Source organism: Labeo rohita, chromosome 7 (genome assembly GCF_022985175.1).
Source record: "Labeo rohita strain BAU-BD-2019 chromosome 7, IGBB_LRoh.1.0, whole genome shotgun sequence".
Taxonomy (NCBI): Eukaryota; Metazoa; Chordata; class Actinopteri; order Cypriniformes; family Cyprinidae; genus Labeo; species Labeo rohita.
Genome location: NC_066875.1, coordinates 3,551,555 through 3,575,155, shown reverse-complemented (window position 1 = coordinate 3,575,155; position 23,601 = coordinate 3,551,555). Strand labels below are relative to the sequence as shown.

At 35.9% G+C, this 23,601-nt stretch overlaps 2 protein-coding genes across 2 annotated transcripts in view; one reads left to right on the top strand and one right to left on the bottom strand.

The window, feature by feature from the left end:
- Nucleotides 1-1,954: 1,954 nt before the first annotated feature.
- Nucleotides 1,955-23,601, bottom strand: part of zmp:0000001168 (signal-induced proliferation-associated 1-like protein 2) — a 262,196-nt gene continuing 240,549 nt past the window's right edge. The window contains exon 18 of the mRNA XM_051114678.1: nucleotides 1,955-1,964. The gene's annotated coding sequence lies outside the window, so the exon portion shown is untranslated. The remainder of the gene's footprint in view (nucleotides 1,965-23,601) is intronic.
- lrp4 (low density lipoprotein receptor-related protein 4) overlaps nucleotides 13,186-23,601 on the top strand; it is a 107,922-nt gene continuing 97,506 nt past the window's right edge. Inside the window, 1 exon segment of the mRNA XM_051114676.1 lies at nucleotides 13,186-13,463. Coding sequence (XP_050970633.1) covers nucleotides 13,406-13,463 — 58 coding nt within the window. The 5' untranslated portion in view covers nucleotides 13,186-13,405.

The window sequence follows — 23,601 nt, the reverse complement described above, 5'->3', positions numbered from 1 at the left end:
TCGTCACACACATACCAAAAAATACCCCACTTTATATAGATCGGGGGGCTAAACTAACATGTTTACGTCACAGCCATAGAATTCTTTAATTTTTAGTATACGTGTATCCGAATGCAAGTAACACATGACGTATTCAGAATCCAGCCTCTTTTTCTTCTCTCGTTTTGACTATAACATAAGACAGATGTGAGTGAAAAAAGTCTCCTTGCAATCAAGTGCGAAACGCTGTGTGTTTGTCCTCTTGCTCTCCTTCCCTAAGGCAGTGTTGCCAAACTCCTCCCCCTGAAAACTGCCCTCAACAGCTGATTTGTGAACAGTTTAGGTCTAGGGCTGTTACATGATGTGTCGATTAATTATTTGCATATTAATCGAAAAAAAATTTTGACTGGAAAAAAAGATTATTTAAAGCTATTTTTGTGTTAAATGAGAAAGTACCAAGTAGACTTTACAAATTGTAGCTTTAGAAAGAAATGTTTTGTTTTTTTTTATTCAACATAAAATGTAGAGACACGCAACAATTTGCTATGGCTTCAAAGGTAATATGTTCTCTGCAAAACTGAGCAAAAACACATAATATAGTGTTTAAAATATAACACAGTATCAACTTCTTATTTACTAAACTGTTGTAAAAAAAATCACATTTGAGCTTGTGATAGATCTGGACAAAATCAGCACTCGTGTCATATTGCTCTTGCTGCCCGTGTGATATCGTGTGATATGTGATATATATAAATATGAGACAAAACACCAATATCTTAAATTTTAGGGCATAACTGCATTTATGGAGTTGTTGCCCTGCATCATATTTGTCAGCCGTCAACTGTGTGAAATATAAGATGATGTTCAGGTGTGTGGCCAGCGTGTTAACTGCATTAAAATATTTTAATCACGTTATTTTTTAATAACTAATTAATTAAGTTAACGCATTAAACCTAATTAAATCTCTTTATTAGTAGAATACCTATTATTCTACTTCAGTACTTCTTTGGACAAAATCGTCCCACTTTTAGTGTATAAAAATATACTTTTAGTGTAACAGTACTAAACTTTGAGTACCAGTTTGAGTACCATATTGCAGATATATTGTGAAGTATACAAGTGATCTTATAGCTATACTGTTAGTTTACTATTTTTGTGTTTTTAGTCCACTTTTTAGTTTTTATCTCTATGTATGTCTAGGGATTAAAATGAAAGAAGTTCATTTGAGTGTGCTATAAGTATTAGTATTGCTTTCAGTCTACTTGTCAGACTTAACAAAATTATACTTAAAGGAGAAGTCCACTTCCAGAACAACAATTTACAAATAATTTACTCACCCCCTTGTCATCCAAGATGTTCATGTCTTTCTTTCTTCAGTCGTAAAGAAATTATGTTTTTTGAGGAAAACATTTCAGCATTTTTCCCCATATAATGGAGACAGTTTAAATGTGGCTTCAAATGATCCCAAATGCGGTTGTAAATTATCCCAGCCGAGGAAGAAGGGTCTTATTGTCACATTTATGTCAGTTCAGTTTTGGTTTCTCCCATAGTCTCCCCCTGTTGTTCTGTTGAATTTGGTTTCTTCCTTATTGTGTTCACCTGTCCTTGTAATTAGTCACCCTTTATAAGTCTGTTTGTATTCTGAGTTCTCTGTCGGTCCTTGATGTTGTTTGGTGTTTGTGGATGTTTCGCTGTGTTCCTGCCTGTTCCTGCCTGTTCCTGCCTGTTCCTGCCTGTTCCTGCCTGTTCCTGCCTGTTCCTGCCTGTTCCTGCCTGTTCCTGCCTGATTCGTATGAAGATTTATATTAAAGTAATTGTTTGTATCGTATCTCGTTTCCCGTCTCGTCCATCCAGCACACACCGTAACAGAAGGACCGACCGAAACAGTTTTTTCCTGGCGTTTTCCCTACTTTATTTTCTGTTTTTTCCTCAGTGTTTGTTTTTTGATTTTTGCTATGGATAACCCCGCCGTCCTCCTCCTTCTCCTGGAGCAGGGGAATCGCTCTCTCGTGGACCATACTAGAGACTTCGTGTACCTCGCACCACTCACGCACTACCCGGACAGCTGCCTTTGCACATTCTACCGTGCAGGACTTAACATCGCCACCAAAGCGCAGCTGTCCGGGGAGGGTCCACGAGAGAGCATCGCCGACTACATCGAGTGGGTGCTGGTGTCCTGCAGAGCTTCGTTGACCGCGGAGGATGACACCAGCCCCACTCAAGACCCAGAGCCCAGCCAACCAGCATCCTGACACGCGAAGTTTGAGCCCGAGCCCACCGCGGATGACGAGCCAGAGCCACGAGCGACAGAGCCAGGGATCGCCACAGAGCCAGAGCCATACACGTCCGATCAGGTGCGAGAGCCGGCTACAGCTACTGCGACGGGGGAGTGCAACAGGGAGCAAGTGAGGGCTATGGAGAGCCCTGCCCACTGCACCACTGCTGGGGGTGAGCTGGAAGACAACTCTGGGGACTTGATTGATTTCTCTACTGAAGTTCTGGAAAATAACTCTGGGGATTTAATAGACTTCTTTACAGAAATATCTACCTGTCATGATATACCTGCCTGTATGGAATTCCCACCCACCCTCCCTCTTCTGCCTATGTCAACGTCTGTCTGGTCACCGCTGTCCCCTGACAGCCCCTCTGCTCACCCTCAGTCCACCACCTGTGCAGTGGGCTCGCCGCGGGTCTGCCAGCTTCCATCGGTGTCAGGGCTGGAGGATCCCTCATCTCCGCCTCCAGCCTCAGAGTCCAGAACTCCGCCTCGGCCCTCCAACCCTGCGGCTCCACCACGGCTCTCAGCGCCCTCGTCTCCATCGTCGCCCGTTGGTCCACCAGCTCCACCGGGCTCCCTCGTCTTTCCGGCTCTGCCCTGGTCGGTCGTCGTCCCTCCGTCACCTCAGGACTCTGCTCCTCCGGCTGCGCCTTGTCACTCCGTCCCACCGGCTCCTAAGGACTCCTTCCTCCCTCCGGCACAGCCTCCATCCTCTGTCGCTCCGGCTCCGCCGCGGGCCTCCGGATCTCCGCCTCTGCCTTGGTCGCCAGAGCCTAGGGCTCCGCCTTGGCCCTTCGGATCCTCGGTGTCGCCCTGGATCTTCGGCTCTCCATCTCCGCCTCGGGCTCCGCCTCCGTCGGTCGGCCCCCTGGAGTCATCAGCCCTTCCTCCACCATGGCTCCTCCCTCCGTCGGCTCCACCGTGGGTCGTCATCATGGCTGCGGTCTGGGTCTCTCTCTGCTTCTCCTGCTCTGGGTCCCTCCTGTTTCCTCCTTGGCTCCTCCCACCTTCGTCACCCCCCTGGACAATGTTGTGTTTATCTGAACTGTCTGTCCGGGCCATGGCCTCCTGGACTCCCCGATCCGCCATGGCCTCCTGAACCGCCCACCTACCCTCCTTTTTTTTTTTTTTTTTTTTTTCTTCGATGTTATACAGCGCGAGACGCGCCTATTTGGAGGGGGGCGTAATGTCACATTTATGTAAGTTCAGTTTTGGTTTCTCCCATAGTCTCCCCCTGTTGTTCTGTTGAATTTGGTTTCTTCCTTATTGTGTTCACCTGTCCTTGTAATTAGTCACCCTTTATAAGTCTGTTTGTATTCTGAGTTCTCTGTCGGTCCTTGATGTTGTTTGGTGTTCGTGGATGTTTCGCTGTGTTCCTGCCTGTTCCTGCCTGATTCGTATGAAGATTTATATTAAAGTAATTGTTTGTATCGTATATCGTTTCCCGTCTCGTCCATCCACCACGCACCGTAACACTTATCTAGCGAAACAATCAATTATTTACATAAAAAAATACGATTTAAATACTTTTTAATGCCAGAATATGGGGAAAATGCTGAAATGTTTTCCTCAAACAATTTCTTCACAACTGAAGAAAGAAAGACATGAACATCATGGATGACAAGTGGAGTTCTCCTTGTCTTATACTGACAAATATACAAAGAAGTCTGTTTGGCCTATACTTAATCAAGATACACTGAAGTACAATTGACTTGTAGTTGTTTAATCTTTTGACAGAGTGACCTTTTTCACACATGTGGGCTTTATTTAGTACTCCAGCATATGTTTTACATTAACTTTTGTTTTCAAGTTTATTATAGAATACATTTCAGCTTAACTTTGATTAAATAGTACAATGCTCGTAATTAACCTCATCTTTTTTGTACATGGTGCTAGTAACCCACACAGAAACGGATTTAGCTGGCTTTGTTGACAGCTCTTCTAAAGTATAAGAATATTGATATATGTGTAGTAGACATAGTAGTTAACTTACTTGAAGTACAGTTTAAGATATATTTCAAGTAAAACAAAATAGGAAGCATAGTAGTATACTTAAAGTGCAAAATATATAGTAATATAGTAAACTAAATATAACAAACTATTAAATGAAATATAGTAAACTAGTACTTTACTGAGACTTTACTGTACTTTCATAAACTAAAAAGTAGGCTATAAATATATGTCTAGTAGACCTATAAGTAACTTTGTAGTATTGTTCACAGTATAGTTGCAATGCAAAAGAAAAAGTAAAGTAGGTGTGTAAATAAAATGTACTATACAAGTATACTTCGAAAATATGTTTGCACTTGGCATTATTTAAATAAACCCAAAATAAATATATTTTTGTAAAGGTTTTCATCAACAAGACTAAAAAACTGTTCCACATGCACAATACTCATTTCATGTGCAAATATATTAGTGCAAAGGACCAAAAACTAGAAAGAAAATGGCAAATTATTTTTAATTCACAGTGTTTGATGTAAAATAAAGTAAAATAAAATTTTAAAAAATCAGTGCGTGGTCTTTTTAAGGGTGGCAACAACTTTTTGCCACCACTTCCATGTGTGACTTAATAGTACCTGATTCAACCAAAATCAAAATGCAGCTAATAGAGAGGTGTTTTGTTTCACTTCACAGAGTTTACTCTAAGCTGATAGAATCCAGACACTAAACTGACTTTCCTTTATAATCATGCATTATTTCATGTATGCTGTCTATGACATCAAAGAAAGCCTTGTTCAGTAGATGAAGACCTAATGCTGTTCTCAACACACAAAGGTATTCATGTAGTTACTTGCACAACAACATACTAATGTGCCAACTCAGTTTCTCTAATAGAAACTACATAAAGTATGAATATAATAAAACCAAGAGCATTTCCTTACCTTAACTTTCTTAGACATGTTCACTGTGGTGAAGAAAGGATGGTTACTACTGCCACTGTCCTTTTGATCAATAATTCAGGCTTGAATTCACAATGACTACATGTAGTTTCCAATTACAGTTATCAGGTTAGTGACAGACACTCTGTTAACAAACAGCCATCACGAAAAGTTTGGATCAGCATTTGTACTGTCATAAAAATGCTGGAATGTAAAGTAATTCAATTAACTAAACTCTATTGACTACAAGTTATTTTGGTTACATAATTTGTTTTTAAACCACAATAGTTGTGGTGTACTTCAAATTTAAAAAACTGTACTTTCGCATTTCATTATTAATTAAATGAAAGGCCACTTAAGTGACTTAAAGAGAGACACTTTTGACTATATTTGTTAACTTTACACTTTTAAAAAGTGCACTTTGTAATAATGTCAAATTAAAAGTTTTACTTTAAAGTACATTTTATATCAACGTTACATGTTTTAATAATCTTTTGTTGTGCCTCAAAGAAGAAGACTTATTTTGATGTGCTGACTAACATATGAAAACACATGCTTTTTTAATTTTAATTTTCACTTAATCTAAATTAACATGCAGTTAAGTGTCTGAAAACTTTACATTCAGTTCACACTTAAGTTTTTTTTTTTTAGGATATATTATTTCTGTAATACATACTATTTGCTTCTGTACTTAATTTTAAAAATGTTTGTGAACCACTAATCTTACATTTTGAAAACATATACCTCTAGTGAAAAAATAAATATATTAAATTATATTTAATATACATTTATTTCATGCTGAGTATACTACAAATATATTTACATAAAAATACTCTGCAATTGTACTTTTAGTATACTAAACTGGTATATTTAAAGTCTGTTAAGTTGGAACAACTAATTTTGTACTTAATGCACTTTAATTGTGCAGAAGTAGTTCTGAAGTCCAACTAAAGATATACTAAAGATATACTTTGTGCTAAAGTGGAACTATTGCAAGTATACTTTAAATATTTTGCATTTAAAGACTGATAATATTTAAAGATCACACAATCCTCATCAATAGTGACATTAAAACATATTTTAGGCTTAATATTAAGAAAGGTAGTACACCAAATACATTTTATTTACAATTTTTATATCAGGAAGTCTCAAGCCATATGTCAGTAATTATGTTAATAGACTTGAAGTATAAAATAAATGCATTTTAAATGTATTACTTTTTAACTAAGGACCTCAACCTTGCAATCAATATTTTTCAAAATTGCATCACATTCTAAAATTGATCATAATTCTCAACATGTGAGAACAAACCTAATATGTACCACAAAGGGGGCCGTGGTTTTGGATACAAATAATGCAGAAAATGCTCAGGTATAGGACTCAGAGCATTGCATAGGATACCAGCCGGCTCTGGTATGAAGATCCTTTTTATCAGCCAGCTCAAATGACGTGGCTTAAGTGGCCTAAATCACTAAGACCCTCAAAGACGCTAAAACAAATGAATCCAGTTCCTGGAGGAGATCCTGTGATATGCATCTCCCTCTCCAGCCCACTAGAGAGAGCCCTCGCCTGTATATTAAGGTACATCCATCAGTTTGTTTCACAACACTTGGTTGTTATATTTCTAGAGGTATTTCTAGGTTATCTGACATAAACGGGTAAGTTCACAGATAAGTAAATAGATATTCTCAACTTTAAGCTCTAAAACCTGAGGTTACAGTCAAGTTATATAAGTAGCAACAGCAACTTATTCTCTGAACAAAATCTGTTCTGGAGGTTACAGGGTTAATTTACTAAAGAGATGCTTTGAGACAGCACATATTCATGGGTATTTTGGAAGTTGCTCCAAATTATAATAATAATAATACTAATAGTAATAATAATAATAATAAAATCATGCTCGCTTCAGTGCAAAAATGAACTGATGTTTGAACCAACTAATCAAGGTCTTCAGACTCACTGGAAACTACCATGCAAGTGTGTTTGAGCTGGATGGAGCTGGTTTGTGCAGAGGATGCTGTCATGTCCCAGATGGAAATCAATTCATGAATAATGTGAACATGTCCTTGTGCGTCCTTCTTTCCAATTACTCAGACTAAGCATCCCTATGTCACATTCTGTGTGTTTTCAAATGAGAACTAATATAAAATATTAGTTTTCCACTAAACCATACACATTTGTGTGTGTGTGTGTGTGTATATATAACAGTTGTAATATGTGACGCATACATATCTGTTATTGTCTGAAAATAAGTTCTTTTGTGTTTCCTGATCAGTAGAGATTTTCTTTGATTGTGCAGGTCATTTTACCACTCATCTGTAGTGTAGTTGTATGAGAAAGCAGACAACTTTATTGCAACTTAAGTTTGCAATATTCAAGAATATTGCTGTGAATTAACTGCAGTAAATACAGCACATCCATCCATTTTCATCCATCAGCATCTCAAGTCATCGACAGGAAAATGCCCTGGATTTTTTATGTAGTCAAATAAGTTCGAATATAGAAAGTTTTATAAGAATTAAGACTGCACTTTTCGTCAGACTTACTGTCTTTCTTCTGTTGAACACAAAAGAAGGTATTTTGAAGAATGTCAGTAACCAAAAAGTTTTTGGCCCCCATTGACTTCCATAGCATGGAAGAAAAATACTATGGAAGTCAATGGCTACCAGCAACTGGTAACATTCTTCAAAATATCTTCTTTTGTGTTTAACAGAACAAAGAAACTCATACAGTTTTGGAACAACTTGAGGGTGAGACAATGATGACAACATTTTCTTTGTTTGATGAACTATCCTTTAATATGGGCTAAGGTTCGGTACAGAGTTATTACTAGTTATTATAGTAAATACATAGTACATACATGTTGAACGGGACTGTAACTTAAAATGCTACAGAATTATTTTAAACGTCAGCACACCTTCACAGAGAAACAGATGGTGCTGCAGCAGTGTTCAATATTCATCCTGTGAATGTTATTCAAGTCTTTGCAAAGTAGTGGCGTGTCCTTGATAAAAACAGTTTAGCAGATGGCCTCTGAATATGCAGTTCCTTCAAAACACCTTGCAGACATCACACGACAGACTGCGTTCAATTTTAACCACGCAAAACTTTTGATTAACATCAGTCCTGAAATGAAGTAAGTAAAACTTTTAAAATTATAAACCTTTTGCTCAACATAAGTGGCGCAGTGTTTTGTGGGTGATCTTGGTTAAAACTTGCATGTACACCAATGAACCAAACCTAATTCTGTTTAAAGAAAGAGTTCAACCAAAAATAAAAATGTACTCACCCTCAGGCCTTCCAAGATGTAGATGAGTTTGTTTCTTCACCAGATTCAGAGAAATGTATAATCTCATCACTTTCTCACCAGTGGATCCTGTGCAGTGAATGGGTGCCGTCAGAATGAGAGTCCAAACAGCTGATAAAAACATCACAGTAGTCCTCAAGTAATCCACTCCAGTCCATCAATTAACATCTTTTGAAGCCAAAAGCTGTATGTTAATAAGCAACAAATCCATCAAGATGTTTTTAATTTTAAACCATTGCTTCTGGCTAAAATACAAGTCTGTTATCCATAATATTGTTTTCTCCACTAAAAAAGTCCATCTCACCTGAATCAGGAGAGAAATCTGCACAGCTCAAGCTCTGTTTACAGGCCAAAACAGCTCTAAACAAATTGTGGATGGATTCTGGTGTGAAAGACAACAGGAGATGGACTTTTTCACTCAAGGAAGCATTTTTTATGGATTATGGAGTTCTATTTTGGCCAGTAGAGATGGTTTTAGACATTTGTTTACAAACACATTTTTTATTTTACAAGTTAATTGTTAATTTATGGACTGGAGTGGTGAGGATTGTTTGTGGATTATTGTGATGCTTTTATCAGCTGTTTGGACTCTCCAAATCTGATGAAGAAACAAACTCATCTGCATCTTGGATGACCTGAGGGTGAGTACATTTTTGCAAATTTTTATTTCTTAAGTTTTCAACTATTCCTTTCAGTTTAAAGGGACAACTACTTAAATAACACAGTGAAACTGCAAGAAGAGAAAATGTTTAAAAAATGCATTAAGTAGACCATCGCTACACAGTTTATTGATAGGACCTGACGCCATGAAATATTATATTTGCAGATAAACAAAAGATAAAAAGTCAGAATTTAGCAGAGGAACCATTTGCAGACAATATGGCCATTCTGTTGAGTTTATAATGAGCAGATCCTCCTCTGGATGGAGTTGACATAAAAGGAAGAGAGGTTTTGCATAAACACGAGAAAAAAAGTTGTTATTGATGTTATGAAATATTCATTGTTTGTTACCACAGCATGTGCTTCACACAACCTGCGTCAGCACAACCAAAGTTGCTTTAATTTTGTTAATACTGGTCATTGTCCTCAGACAACATGGACCAAAATTTTACTCAAAAAAATGTATTTTATGCAATAGTTACCAGGAAAGCACAGTAGTTTAATAACTAATAAAGATAATAAGCTGTAAGCATATAGCAGAGATATTGTAGTTAATTAAAACTAAAACCACACACACAAAACATTTCCCTTACTTGAAATAAAATAAAGGTTAACTGAAAAAAAAAAATAATTAAAATAAACTTAAACTTAGACTGAACTAAAATAACAAAAACTAAAATTGAAATAGAAATAGAAAAGACAAAAAACTATACAGACAATTGAAAAATGAAAACAAAAAAAATCACAAAATTACTAAAATTGAAAAGAAAATGTAAAATATAAAAATTAAACTATTTTAAAATATTATTAAATCTATAACATTATCGATAACATTACACATGGCATATAAAATAGTGGTACAGATTTGAGTTCATAAGACTTATAAACACAAATTACAGTATTTTTAATAAATGATTTCTGTCCCTCCATTGAAAGTCCATGCAGCCAAAACTTCACATGCTTCAAAATGTTCATAAACACATTGTAAATCATAATCCGGAATTGAATGTTTAATCCATGTCTTTAGAAGAGATATGGTTGCTTTATGTGATGAACAGATTTATTTTAAGTTTTTATTCACTTCGATCAATGCACATATATGCCAAATCCCTGTTGTCCTGCTTAAACATTGCTCAGTTCATCTGTTAAACAACAACACCAAGCTCAGCAATATGATTAGCAATGTAAAGGCACTCACTTGTCTGTGGATAACCATGTATTTGTAGCAAATAAGACCAAAAATGTAAAAGATAAACAGGGTATACAGTGTTGTGGATATTAATCCAGACATCTGTATTTATAAGACAGAGAGCAAATATTTTAGACTAAGATTTTTAGTGAAACGATCCAGTCAGTGCAGAGTCTGAGCAGGATACGGGTGTCAAATGAGTCATTCTAGTCATAATCAGATCTCTAGTTCTGTTGTCTTGTCTTATCTGACATGGTTTAACCCTCTGATGCCATGCTTCAATTCTGTAGAGGCTGTACACAAAAACACCGCACATTTACCACACACAGGTGCTGCATATATTTACTTGAGACTTGTGAGAAAAGAGCAGGGAAAATCATGCACTGATTCATTTAATTGGCACAGAAACCATTTTTGATGGTTCAGAACATTTGAAGTGGAAGCTGATTTCATTTGAAAAGACTTTTGATAAAAATAATGTAGGGTAGATATATCTGGTTTCAACAGTTTTTGGTTTTATCAATTTCACACAATATTTCAATCAATTTCTTTTTTTTTTATTGAAATTTGTATGCATCATGTGTTGTTTTAGTATTGAGATAATAGTTTTACATTTTCATTTTTATTTGAATTTTCTTTGTGTTTTGATCTTTAAGTACCAAAACATATTTTTAGATTTTACTTAATTAATAACCCTGGAATGTGTGTTGAATTTCTTGCATATTGTCTCTGTTCAAGCGTACTGTACATGATGTTCTGTTGTAGTAGTTATTGTTTAGTGTAATAATGTACTGAATTTTTGGCAGGCTCTTCTCTCTCACTCAGTCCACAGCATGCAGTGCTGACGAAAGTAATGTTCAAGTTTAATGTACCTGTTTGTGTTTAAACATGCATTATACACAAACTACTCTAATGGCTAGTGCTCTTTTTATTACACATATTTAACACCACAAAAAAAGCCACTAAAATGTTTATGAACTCAATGCTTTTAATAATATACAGCTATTAGAGACAGCTCACCCAATAATAATTATTTACTCACCCTAATGTCATTACAAATCTATATGAGTTTCTTTTGTTGAACACAAAAGAAGATATTTTGAACAATGTTGGTCATTAACAGTTAACGGTAGCCATTGACTGAGTAAACAAATACTATGGAAGTGAATGGCTACCGTCAACTTATTTTCATTTTTGGGGAAACTATCACTTTCAAAGACACTGGGCCTCACCTGGAGGTTTGAAAAAGACATTTTAGGGAATTTACGGAAAGATGCCTGCCTGAGAACAGTAAATATTTACTGCTAAATATTAATAATATTAATAAATAAACAAATAAATAGGCTAATGACTTGCATACAGCATTATGATGGCAAAGGGAAACTTATTTTTTGTGTTTCTTAACACACAGCGCAGTGAACACACTAAAAAGTGCACTTTGTCAAATATATACACTACCGTTCAAAAGTTTGGGGTCAGTAAGACTTGTAATAGTCTTTAAAGAAGTCTGTTATGCTCATCAAGGCTGCATTTATTTGATTAAAAATATAGAAAAAAAACAGTAATATTGCAAAATGTTTTTACAATATAAAATAATGTTTTTTATTTTAACATACTTTAAAATAGAATTTATTCCTGTGATGAAAAGCTGATTTTTTATCAGCTGTTACTCCAGTCTTAAGTGTCACATGATCCTTCAGAAATCATTCATATATGCAGATTTATTATTAGAATGATCAATGTTGGATAATATCAACAGTTGTGCTGCCAAATATTTTTTGGAACCTGTGATTTTTTTTTTTTTTTTTTTTTTTTTTTTTTTTTTTTCAGTGTTTATTCAAAATATAAATATTTTATAACAATGTAAATTATTTATTATTAACTTTTAATAAACTTTTAATTATTATCTTAATACATTCTTGGTGAATAAAAGTGTTAATTTCTTTAAAAAAAAAGAAAGAAAAAGAAACAATAAAAATGTACTGACCCCAAACTTTTGAACGGTAGCGTATATATATATATATATATTTTTTTTTAAATGTACTAAACTACAACGTGATATACAAGATTCAATATAAATTACATTATATTTGATTAAATGATAATACATTTTTATTTAATCGCAATTATAATGTATTTAAATGTCTGAAAACATTACAAAGAATTTGAATGTAAGTATATACTTGTAAAGTATGTTATTGCAGTAATACAATGTTTAAAAGTATGCTAAAGTGTACTTCTGTTTGACAAGGGCAATTTGAGGTCATAACAACATACACTGAAACTAACTGCAATTAACAATAGGGAAACCTCGAAAATGTAAGACACAAAGCAAGATAGTTAACACAACTACAGGTATTAGGTCTATTCCGTGCGACTAAATAAATTGATATTGTGATATTAATTGCACTTATATAGCATGATATGAATAATTTGCGATTGTATTTTGTATTTTAGTAGTTGTAAAGCTACACTAGCATCCAGGAAATATTTGTGCAGACAACATGTGGTTTATTGAAGCCGAAAGTTAAAGGCGTCAGTAAGTACAGTCAACTGGCCCATTGACGTCTCCTTATTTGACTTGGATTGCCTCACTTTGTATTTAGAAGGGCCGCTGCATAGTCTCCCGTTTGAAAAGGGTTCAAAGAACTTCAAAGTTTTCGTGGCGAGGCACGAAAGGCGCGTATTCCCAAAACCGTGTTACGGAGGAGTTGTTTTCATTGGACTTCCAGAGCGAGTGCGAAGTTGGAAAAGTTTCGTAGTAGCGAACGGCGATTTGTGATTTGTCCCCTCGGTTTGCCTCTAGATATCCTACACTGGAAGAGGAACTACCCCTGGAACACACATGGTACAACCCAATGCACCTTTTGATCATTCCAGCAGAAGCAGCAGCGACTGACTGTGGAACAACATTTCAAGGTTCTTGGTGGAGTTGCGGTGTCCTGATTTGAGTCGTGTCCGTACTTCAACTTAGCCCGTGTCCGAGCGGGATCACAGACGCCTTAAACAATGGTGTTTAAAGAGTTATGCATCTAATTCAGTTCATCTGAAGGGTGCTTATACTTCAAAGAGAAACATTTGCGAAATAAAGCGAGAGAGGATTCTTCACGATGAGACTCGCTGCGGTGCTTTGTGGCAGTCTTTTAACTTTCACGCTTCTCGCCGAAGGTAAGTGTTTCGTACTTCTTCGCGTCGGCTTTGAGAAGTAAACAAATCGTTACTTGTAAATGCGGTCGCAGTTGTGTCTGCACAACAGTCTGGATTGAACCGTGTGATCTTTAAAGAGTTACAGCAGACACTTAACACAAACACTAAACAAAACAAAACAGCAGTCGTGATGGATCCAAAGCGCGTTCAAGCAGAAAATCTTTATCAGAGATGAAACTGACACTATTATCTAGTTGTTGTTGTGTATAAATAATATTTGATCCACCGCGCAGAGAAATTCCCTCGATTGTTCGCTGGTTGAAACCAACTTGATGCCTTTGGTTCGCGTAAGCGTGCGTGTTTCTGCAATATAACACGTGAAGTCGGCTACCTTTCGAAAACCACTCTGTCTTTTAGAGAAGACACAATCGCCACTTGGTTGGAAGTCAGCAGTCGCCGCTCACTGTATTCGCAACATGTTGGAACAGCCGCTGCACGCGGGCAGGAATGTAGCGACTTCAAAGCGCAGCTTCGGCCTTAATAAAGAAACGCACGGGTACCGCTTTGACAGAATTACACACGTAAACTGAGTGTTGCATCGGTGGAAATGCCGTGTACTAGATGGCTAGGCCTGTAAATGTCAACTAGATGTCTTCCCTTGTATGTCAGGAAACAAAAGACCCTTGGAGCGATTGCAAAAAGCGTGCGTAAATGCAGCTCTGTGAGTTTCGTGATTCATTGTATGCTTTCCAAACAATTCCAGCGCTTACATAACACTAATTATATGCATCTATATTAGCCATGTCTTATACATAGTATGTTCACATTAGACTGACATATTGTCCGTTTTCAAATGTAATGTTTCGCTACAGCTGGATGTCATGTTCTGTAACATAGGTATATCTAAACTTTGACACATTGTTTTCTAGTGTTTGACAGTGCCATTTAAAGTACACCTCATGTAGGTGATTGTGCATGTAAATGAAAGTGCATTGAGGCTCACACACTTTCCAGAATGTTGATCATGTTTTATTTGGAGGTAAAAGGTTTGGCAGGACATTTAAGCTAGTATTTTCTTTGGTTTAGTCACTTGAGCGATTGGTTTCTTTTTGAAAGTTTTTTTTCTTTTTTGCAAATCATTGCATATGAATTGACCACCCGTACATATGCACTAGTACTATTTAATTGAGTTTTGTATTGAGAGAGATTGCATAAAAGCATGCTGTAAGTTTTGTGATTCATTGTATGCTTTCCTTAATTTCAGTGCTTGTGTAACTAATTATATGCATCTGTGTTAGTTGTGTCTTATATGTTATATTCACATCATACTGACAAATCCTTTATATTCAAATGTAATGTTGTGCTAAAAGTTGATGTCATGTTTAATATACACTGCGATTTTCCAGGATTTGGTAGTGACATTTATTTAAACTACACCTCTTTTAGGTGTTTGTGCATGTAAATGAAACTGCATTGAGTGTCACACTATTCAGTATGTTGATCATGTTTTATTTGGAGGGAAAAATTTATAGGTTTGGCAGGACATTTCATCTACTATTTTGTTTGAGTTAGTCACAGACATTGTTTGATTTCTTGTTAGAAGTTTTTCTTTTTTACACATCATTGCATATGAATTGACCGCTCATACATATGCACTAGTACTATTTAATTGAGTTTTGTATTGAAAGAGCTTGGAAAAAGCATGCTTAAGTGCAGCTCTGTAAGTTTCGTGATTCCTTGTATGCTTTCCTTAATTTTAGTGCTTATGTAACTAATTATATGCATCTATGTTAGTCATGCTTTATACATTATATTCACATCATGACAAATCCTTTATATTCATACGTAATGTTTTGCTACAAGTTGATGTCAAGTTTAATATACACTGTGATTTTCAGGATTTGGAAGTGACATTTACTTAAACTACACCTCTTTTAGGTGATGCATGTAAATAAAACTGCATTGAGGCTGCATTCAAACTGCACTAGTACTATTTATTTGAGTTTTGTATTGAAAGAGCTTGGAAAAAGCATGCGTAAGAGCAGCTCTGTAAGTTTTGTGATTCCTTGTATGCTTTCCTTAATTTTAGTGCTTATGTAACTAATTATATGCATCTATGTTAGTCATGCCTTATATGTTATATTCACATCATACTGACAAATTGTTCATATTCAAATGTAAAGTTTCGCTACAGTGTGATGTCATGTTTAATACACACTGTGATTTCCAGGATTTGGCAGAGACATTTATTTAAACTACACCTCATGTAGGTGTTTGTGCATGTAAATGAAACTGCATTGAGTCTCACACTATTCAGAATGTAGATCATGTTTTATTTGGACGTAAAACTTATAGGTTTGGCAGGACATTTCAGCTACTATTTTGTTCGAGTTAGTCACATAGACATTGTTTGATTTCTTTTTAGAAGTTTTTTTTTGTTGTTTTTTTTTTTTTTTTTTTTTTTTACAAATCATTGCATATGAATTGACCGCTCATACATATGCACTGGAACTACTTAATTGAGTTTTGTATTGAAAGAGATTGCAAAAATCATGCTTAAGTGTAGCTCTATGAGATTTGTAATTCATTGTATACTTTCCTTAATTTCAGTGCTTTCAGTGTAACTAATTATATGCATTTATGTTAGCCATGCCTTATTTTTACATCATACTGACAAATCGTTCATACTGCAATTTCCAGTTTTTGGGAGTGACATTTACTTAAACTACACTTCATTTAGGTAATTCTGCATGTAAATGAAACTGCTTTGAGGTTCACACACTATTCAAAATGTAGATCATGTTTTATCTGGAGGTTGACATTTTTTAAGGTTTGGCCAGGGCATTTCAGCAACAGTTGAGTTAGTCACATGAACATTTTTCTCTCTTTGCAAGACATTGCAGAAGAATTGACTGCTACTTGATTGAGATTTGTATTGAAAGAGACAAATTTCTGACCAGTTAGGAAACAAAAATCAAGATTAATGTTCCACAAATCCACATTCTGCCTGACTTTTAAACTTCTTGCTGTACGATATTGGTTTTACAACGTTGTCATTAATGTTAAAGGTAATTTATAAATAGTGGTCTAGTTGTTCCGAGATGCTGAAACCCATGATGATGATTCTTTGGGGTTTTCTTAAGCTGACACTTCCTTGATGCTTGCTGCTTTTATAGTCACTGGCATCCATATAGCTCTATCAGTGTCCTGCTTACAAGTGTATGGGCTTTTTATATAGTGTGTGAAAATGTGTGGCAGTGTCTTAAGTTTCTCACAGCCCCCCTGGGCATTAGATCTAATGTCGTGATCCCATTCAGCTACTCGTAAGATGCATATATATGCTCCTAATTGCCGTAGGAGGCTTGCCGTCAAACACCTAAGGTAGAGCCAAGTAGCATTTTTAGCGGTGCAACGAAAAGAAAAATTGAAGAAATTTTACTTAAATAGATGGAAATGTCATTATATAGGAGAAATAGGCTTTTGAAATTCTGAAAAGAAGGAAAAGTATGTCAAAATACTAAATATTTAAAAAAAAAAAAAAAAAAAAAAAAAAAAAAAAATTTAAAAATACAGCAGAAAACAGGTTGTCAAGGCTAGATAATCAGTCAGATGTCAAAGACATCCGCATCATGTCATCAGGTAGTTTGGAAACATTTGCACAGACGTTTTTGTGTTTTCTCTTTCTTCTTGGTTTGGGAAGCCTGTATTTTGATTGATTATCAAATTATCTGTTTTATTTTTATTAATTTTTTTTTATCTACTCAAGTTAGTATTGTATTGTGAGACGATTATCTGTGCTACTCTGTTTTGCTCTTCTACAACACATCATATTACAGAAATAGACTGATTCAGACTTAATATGTTAAGAAAATGCTGTGAGCTCTTCATGACTCTAGAACTGTTGTGAAGTACCTGTTTTGTGGACACTAGAAGATTGACTTAAAGCAGCAAAAATGACAAGCTTGAGACTTGGACATTTGGTTGAAAAGATAAGTTAAAAAGGCTTTTTAGATCATGGTCTTTCAGTAAGGGACCTAGTGTCTGCATGTTAGTACATGTTTGATAGTTAATGCAGTAATCAACATTTATGGTGCACTTTTCTATGTTTGCTTTGGAGGGTCAATGTAAATTATGGCAAAATAATCCTGTGTCTAGAGGTGGGTGATATGATGTTTCATTTCAAATTTATTTGTTTTATTTTATTTTGCTATTTAAAATAAGGATAAAGTAGCAATTTACAAAAAAAAAAAAAAAAAGGATTTGTCTAACAGTTGCGTTCACGTAAGAGATGCTACAGAAATTGAATAAGCAAATGTAAAAATCAACTGCATAAATTTCACTGCATGCATTAAATATAAATTAATCCTTATTGGAGCTAAAAAGGTTATTCAGTCAAGTGCAGATTTTTTTTCTTTTGTTGTTTGTTTAACATCAAGGACACAGACAGGTATATTAGGCTGCTGTCACTTTAAGACCTCAAGCATTAATCCAGCATATCGATACACACATTGCAGATCTGATTTTCCTTCCCAGTCATTTACGTTCACTTAAAACATAATCATGTTTACATGATTTCTCACCAAGATGCCCATTTTGACAGTGATTTTATGCAGTCTTTGCTTCATGAATACATTCATTTATTATAAACAATATAAAACCTCTCTCGAGTCATCTCACACCTGGCAGTGTCTCACGTGACAGCTTGTAATCAAATTTAGAAGGAAAAGTTTCTTATTTTAACTCTGTACATCATTCGCTTTGTCAGAGTGTCACACAGAGCGCAGAAACCGTAGAGTGTGGTACAATATTTTTGCATTTAAATCTAGCAGAAAATTACAGGATTATCAATTATTTTAGATTAACTTTGTTCTGTACTTCATCTGTGTCACTGTGTCATATTAGGTGTGCTGAAAAAGATATAGCATGAATTTTTTTATATGAATGTGCTTTCCAAATTTTCAACAAGATGGCTTTTTAAAGAAACCCCTGTTTTAGTGCAGTGGTTGATTTAACAAGTGAGTAGGCAGTTCAAGTGCATGAGTGTTTATACTACAAGCACACTGGGGTTAGGTGTGTTTTTGACCACCTGTGAATGTGGGCTAAAGTGGACAGAAAAGTTCATTTCCATTCACGCTCGCGCTGGTTTTTGCTGCTTAGCACTGTTCTGTTTTAGAAAGAGGATGTGGTGTTGTGCTGATATTTTCACCCTGTGAATAGGTATTTTTATTTTTGTGCAGTGCATAAATGCATTTAGAAGGATTTTCAGTCCTTTCACATCACACTAAAAAGTACTAAAAAAATTTAACCGTGGTAAAGATGAGCTATGCATGATTTTACTAAACTTGGGCTCAGAGTAGGGCTGCACCAAAAAAAAGCCGGTTCTTTGATTAGTAGTATATCTCCATCACGTGCGTTCAGTGGTAGCGGCAATGAATACACAGAGCAGTAAATCACTGACAAGTTACGCAAAATCACATTCACAATCGAATGCGATTCATCTGCAATTATGAACGCTATATTGCGTAGCTTGTCAGTGACTTACGGCTCTCTGTATTAATTACCGCTCCAGAAAAAAAAAAAAAGAAGCCTATTCACAGGGTGAAATTATCAGCACAACACCACCTCCTCTTTCTAAAACAGAACTGTGCTAAGCGACAAAACCGGCTTTACTGACAAGATGCGCATGACAATCGCATCTGATTTATGCAACCCTAGCTCAGAGGTAAACTGCTGGGGTGACATTTCTGCAGAATTATATTGCATTGCACCTTTCGTGACACTTTCAATGTCAAATATCCAGTGAGTGGTGCTAAAAGCAGATGCAGAAAGATTTTATGTTGGCTGTTGGACATATTGTGGCATTAGAAAATGAAATGCCCAGTGAGTGGCACTAAAAGGTTGATGCTCTATCGCATTTGAAAATAAATAACGTACCACCCACGATAAACCTTACTGATAGTGTTTACAAAAGCAAGTGTGGGCTAAAAACTAGGGTTGGGTATCGTTAGAATTTTATCAATTCCGATTCTGCTTATCAGTTCCGATTCTTTACGATTCCGATTCTTTTTGATTCCAATGTGAATAAAAGATGATATCAAGCATATTTATTCTATTTCTTTTTTGCTAAACATTTAGTTGCAGCTGGATACCATGAACAAAAATCAACAGGCTACATAAAAACTAAATTTACTTAAGAGCTGTTTGCAAAATAGAGCTGCATGATTCAGGATAAATTGGGTTGTTGTTGTTGTTTTTTAAATGGAAGTTGTGGTTCTCTTACGATTCTGAAGAAAAAGAAAACGTTAGACAGCTAATCAAAATCACTGATTTAGGGATTCACTCAGGATTTACTTGGTTCATTACTTGATGAATTCGTGTTTTTGAATGAATGATCAAAGACAAATACATAATTAACAGGCCCCCTTTCGCCACCTACTGGCATAACGACGTAATCGATAAATTAACATTATTTGAAATGTCAAATTAACTTTGAAAAGGATGATTTACTCTATTTTGATCTCTACCGTACATATCAGAGTTTATATCCGGACTATAAACTCTTATCCCAGTACTTCTGTGATTATTTGAATGTATGTAACACAGAAATAATGAACTGTGTGGCTGAAAATACTGTGAAACTGTTCATATACATCATTCATATAGCCTACATGACAGTGGCTCTCTTTGGGTCAGCGGCAGAATGAACGCAGATTTGAATGTTCAAATCACACTAGTATGATCGTATGCTCCACGGAAAAAAGGCTGAGAAATCAGCAGATGAGTCATTGTAATTTTCATTGTAATTATCCTGTATCCGATTCCTGACCTTAAGTATCCGATTCTGAATCAGAATCGATTTTCGATACCCAACCCTACTAGAAACACATTTGCTGAAGCAACCATGCCATTTTAACTTACTTTTACAAGTTTTTGATCCCATTTATTAAGGGTCATGGTTTGTGTTTCACAGTATTTGTACCCGAGCACTTCACATCACGATTGCAGTGCTGTACCGGGTGCGCTACTGAGCAAGTTTACTACATCAGAAAAGCCACACACGTGGATTATGGTTATGTGGGGCAAACATTAATCAAGTGTTTATTAATTGACATTTAATGACATCCACAGTCAAGAGAAAAATAAAGGTAAAAAGATCATTCAAATGTGCATAATTGTGTAATTTAAGAGAGTATGCAACATTAGTATGTGCATCGGGAAGGTGTTTAGTGTCCATAATGGCAAATTACTCTTTTTAATCGCTATCTGTTGTATTCATTAGTGTGTTCACAATGGCTGGCATTCCTGGTGTTTAAAGAAACCATTCTGAATCTAGAACAGCTATAGAATGAAGCAGTAAGTAATTTTATTTACTGGGTGCATTGTGTCTAATGAACTCTCACTACTCTTTTTCCCAGGCTGTCTCTGTCTTTCTTTTTCTCTGTCAAAGGCTTTCTGTGTCCTTGGCCTAGAAATCTTTCACTCATCCATGTCACGTTCCGTGGTCCCTCGTTTTCTAAACCCCTTCTCCAACCCCCAACACACACACACACACACAGAAATACATTCACACCACTATGTCTGCATACTCTCAACCATCCAAGAGGCCTCAGCAACAGGCTCTATTAGAGAGACAATATGGGTTTCTAATAGTAATAGTCCTACAACACAAGGCTTTAAGTAGCAGTATGCAAGTTAAAAGCTCCACTCACTAATGAAGTCAGAGAACTTAAGTGGTCCTTTAGTGTTGGGACAAAATGTCCAAACAAGCCAGCCTCTCTGCCTAGAAGTATAGGATGTATGCAAACAATAGCTTTTGACTCGGTGTAGTGTCCCTGTTTGTTTTTTCTGCAATCAATAACGAGGCAGTTAGAAAAGGGTTGTCAGATTAAAAAAAAGTGGTGTAGAATTTACAAAGAAATAGCAAGGAACACTGAATTATGCAAAAAATATTACTAATAATGCGTGTCTCAATATTTAATAGCTGAATTTGCCAGCATTAAATGCATTAAACATTAGTTTTGGTCTGGATTAACACTAAACTGAACTGTAAATATACTAATCTTAACAAATACAGCGTTATTGTTACCATGTTAAGTGTCTGTTTTTGTGCATTTTATTTTCAAAGAGCTGCATTAAATGCTTTCACCCAAGTTTTTACCATTCAAATTGTTCCTTTCTCTTGCTTTGTGTGGGTTGTGATGGATATGTTTTGAAGAATGATGGAATGTGTGGGTTTTGAAAAAGTGTAATGAAAGCATTTTGAGGAGGATGGGGATTCTTGTGATTCTCATATGCTTTTTGATGATAATTGCTAATTCCTGCTTCATGATTTAAAAATTAGCTAGAGCTAGAAATGTCCTTTTGTATGGGAGGTTTCAGAGAAGATTAAGAGGTACTTTTAGAAAAACTAACAGCCTCAGGGAACTGAAGCAAGTGTGTTACATGTGTTGCATTTTTAGTGGCTGTACATGTGATTGGATGGTTTGGACAACAGTAAATTAGGGATAAATGACTATCAGTTTCTTCATATCTTTGTTTGATGTGAAACATGCATGACCCCTAAACCTAATTGATAGCATTAGTGTTAAAAGCAAAAGTGAAATAAAATGCATTTATTGAAGCAACCATGCCATTTAGCTTGCTTCTACGTGTCTTTGAGCTTTCGTGACTCGTACCTGAGCATTTCGCATCTCAAGTGCAATGCTGTACCGGGTGCGCTCCCGAGCAAGCTTACTACGTCACAAAAGCCAAACATATGGAGGTGGTTATGTAATGTAAAAATCAAAATGTTTATTTTTAAAAATCATGCACTATGGTAAAAGTGTTTTGAGTTCATAACATAGTATTATGCAAGAAACTGTAAATCATAAATTCTGTAAAAAAGGAATACACTTTGTTGGTGTTTTACTGCCTCTAGTGTTCATTTCTGCTGGAAACTGCAGTTAATTTTATGTACGGGTGAGTTTTGTATAAAGTAGGTAGGTGTGTAATCTGTAAAATCTCCTAGGCATGAGTGCCCCTAAACAAAAGATGTCAGCATATCATTGCATCAAGTGTTTTTAATATCCCTTGATTTTAATGACCTCCTTTACAGCTGGTATTAAGATTTGTCTCGAGTCACCCAATCATAAGTAGACAACTCTAAATACAGTCCTAGAATGTGATCCAGTTACTCAAACCACATTTAGAGGTAGACAGAAACACACGCATATGTGGTGTAACTGCTCTGATGTGCCCTGACAACACTGAAGAACCGCCTACTCACCTGTCAATCAAAAACAAGAGCTTTAAACTGTGACTGTTATGTTTCTCTTTGATCTTGTTCTCTTCTGAAGGGCCAGATGTATTTAAATATCATTCATTCTCGGAGAGATTAATGTTACCTTTTGATGAGTTTGGAAATTGCAGTTACCACGCAAAGTGAGTTCAAGTGGTTTTGGCTGGAATAAAACCGAGAGGGCCGATTTCATCTTTCTTTCTCTTTCTTTTACTTCCCAGCAAGGACAGGAAGGTTTTATTAGAGCTAGTAAAACAAAATGAAGAGCAAATGATGCACATAATATCACTGATGTCATTGTTCCTTGAATGTTTGTACGTGTGCTGCCAGTAAATTATGGAAAATGTTGCTTTGTTGTTCGAGCACATACGTTTTTTTTTTTAATAATGTTTTATTGTTGGAGAATTTGATCATTAGAATATGTTTTACAAGAAAACACTATTTCAGACTTTCCACTTCAAAATAAGACGTTTAAAGGTGCTGTATGTAATTTTTTTGACTGTACTAAAGCATGAAAACATCATAATACGTTTGCAGATATTCAGGAAACATCCAAAGTTCACATACTTGTTTCTCTGAAAAACAATTTTACAGCCAGTTATTCTACTTGGAGAATGTGCATTTTTGTTTTGGTCTGTGCGTTCTGCCCACTAACAGTTTACCCAATAATATTTCAACAGTCTGGGTTGCCAGTTTGCAGAAAACATAGCATATTGCAGCCATGGAAGTGAGCAAACGTTATGGGTCAGAGATCACAGATTGTACCAGACCTAAAAAGCCTCAGCCTTCATCTAAAAAGCTCTTTGAACATGGGCATAATAAAACATGGTTAAAGCACCTCATCACTGTACAGTGTAAGGTTCGTCGCCTTCCAGTGTCAGG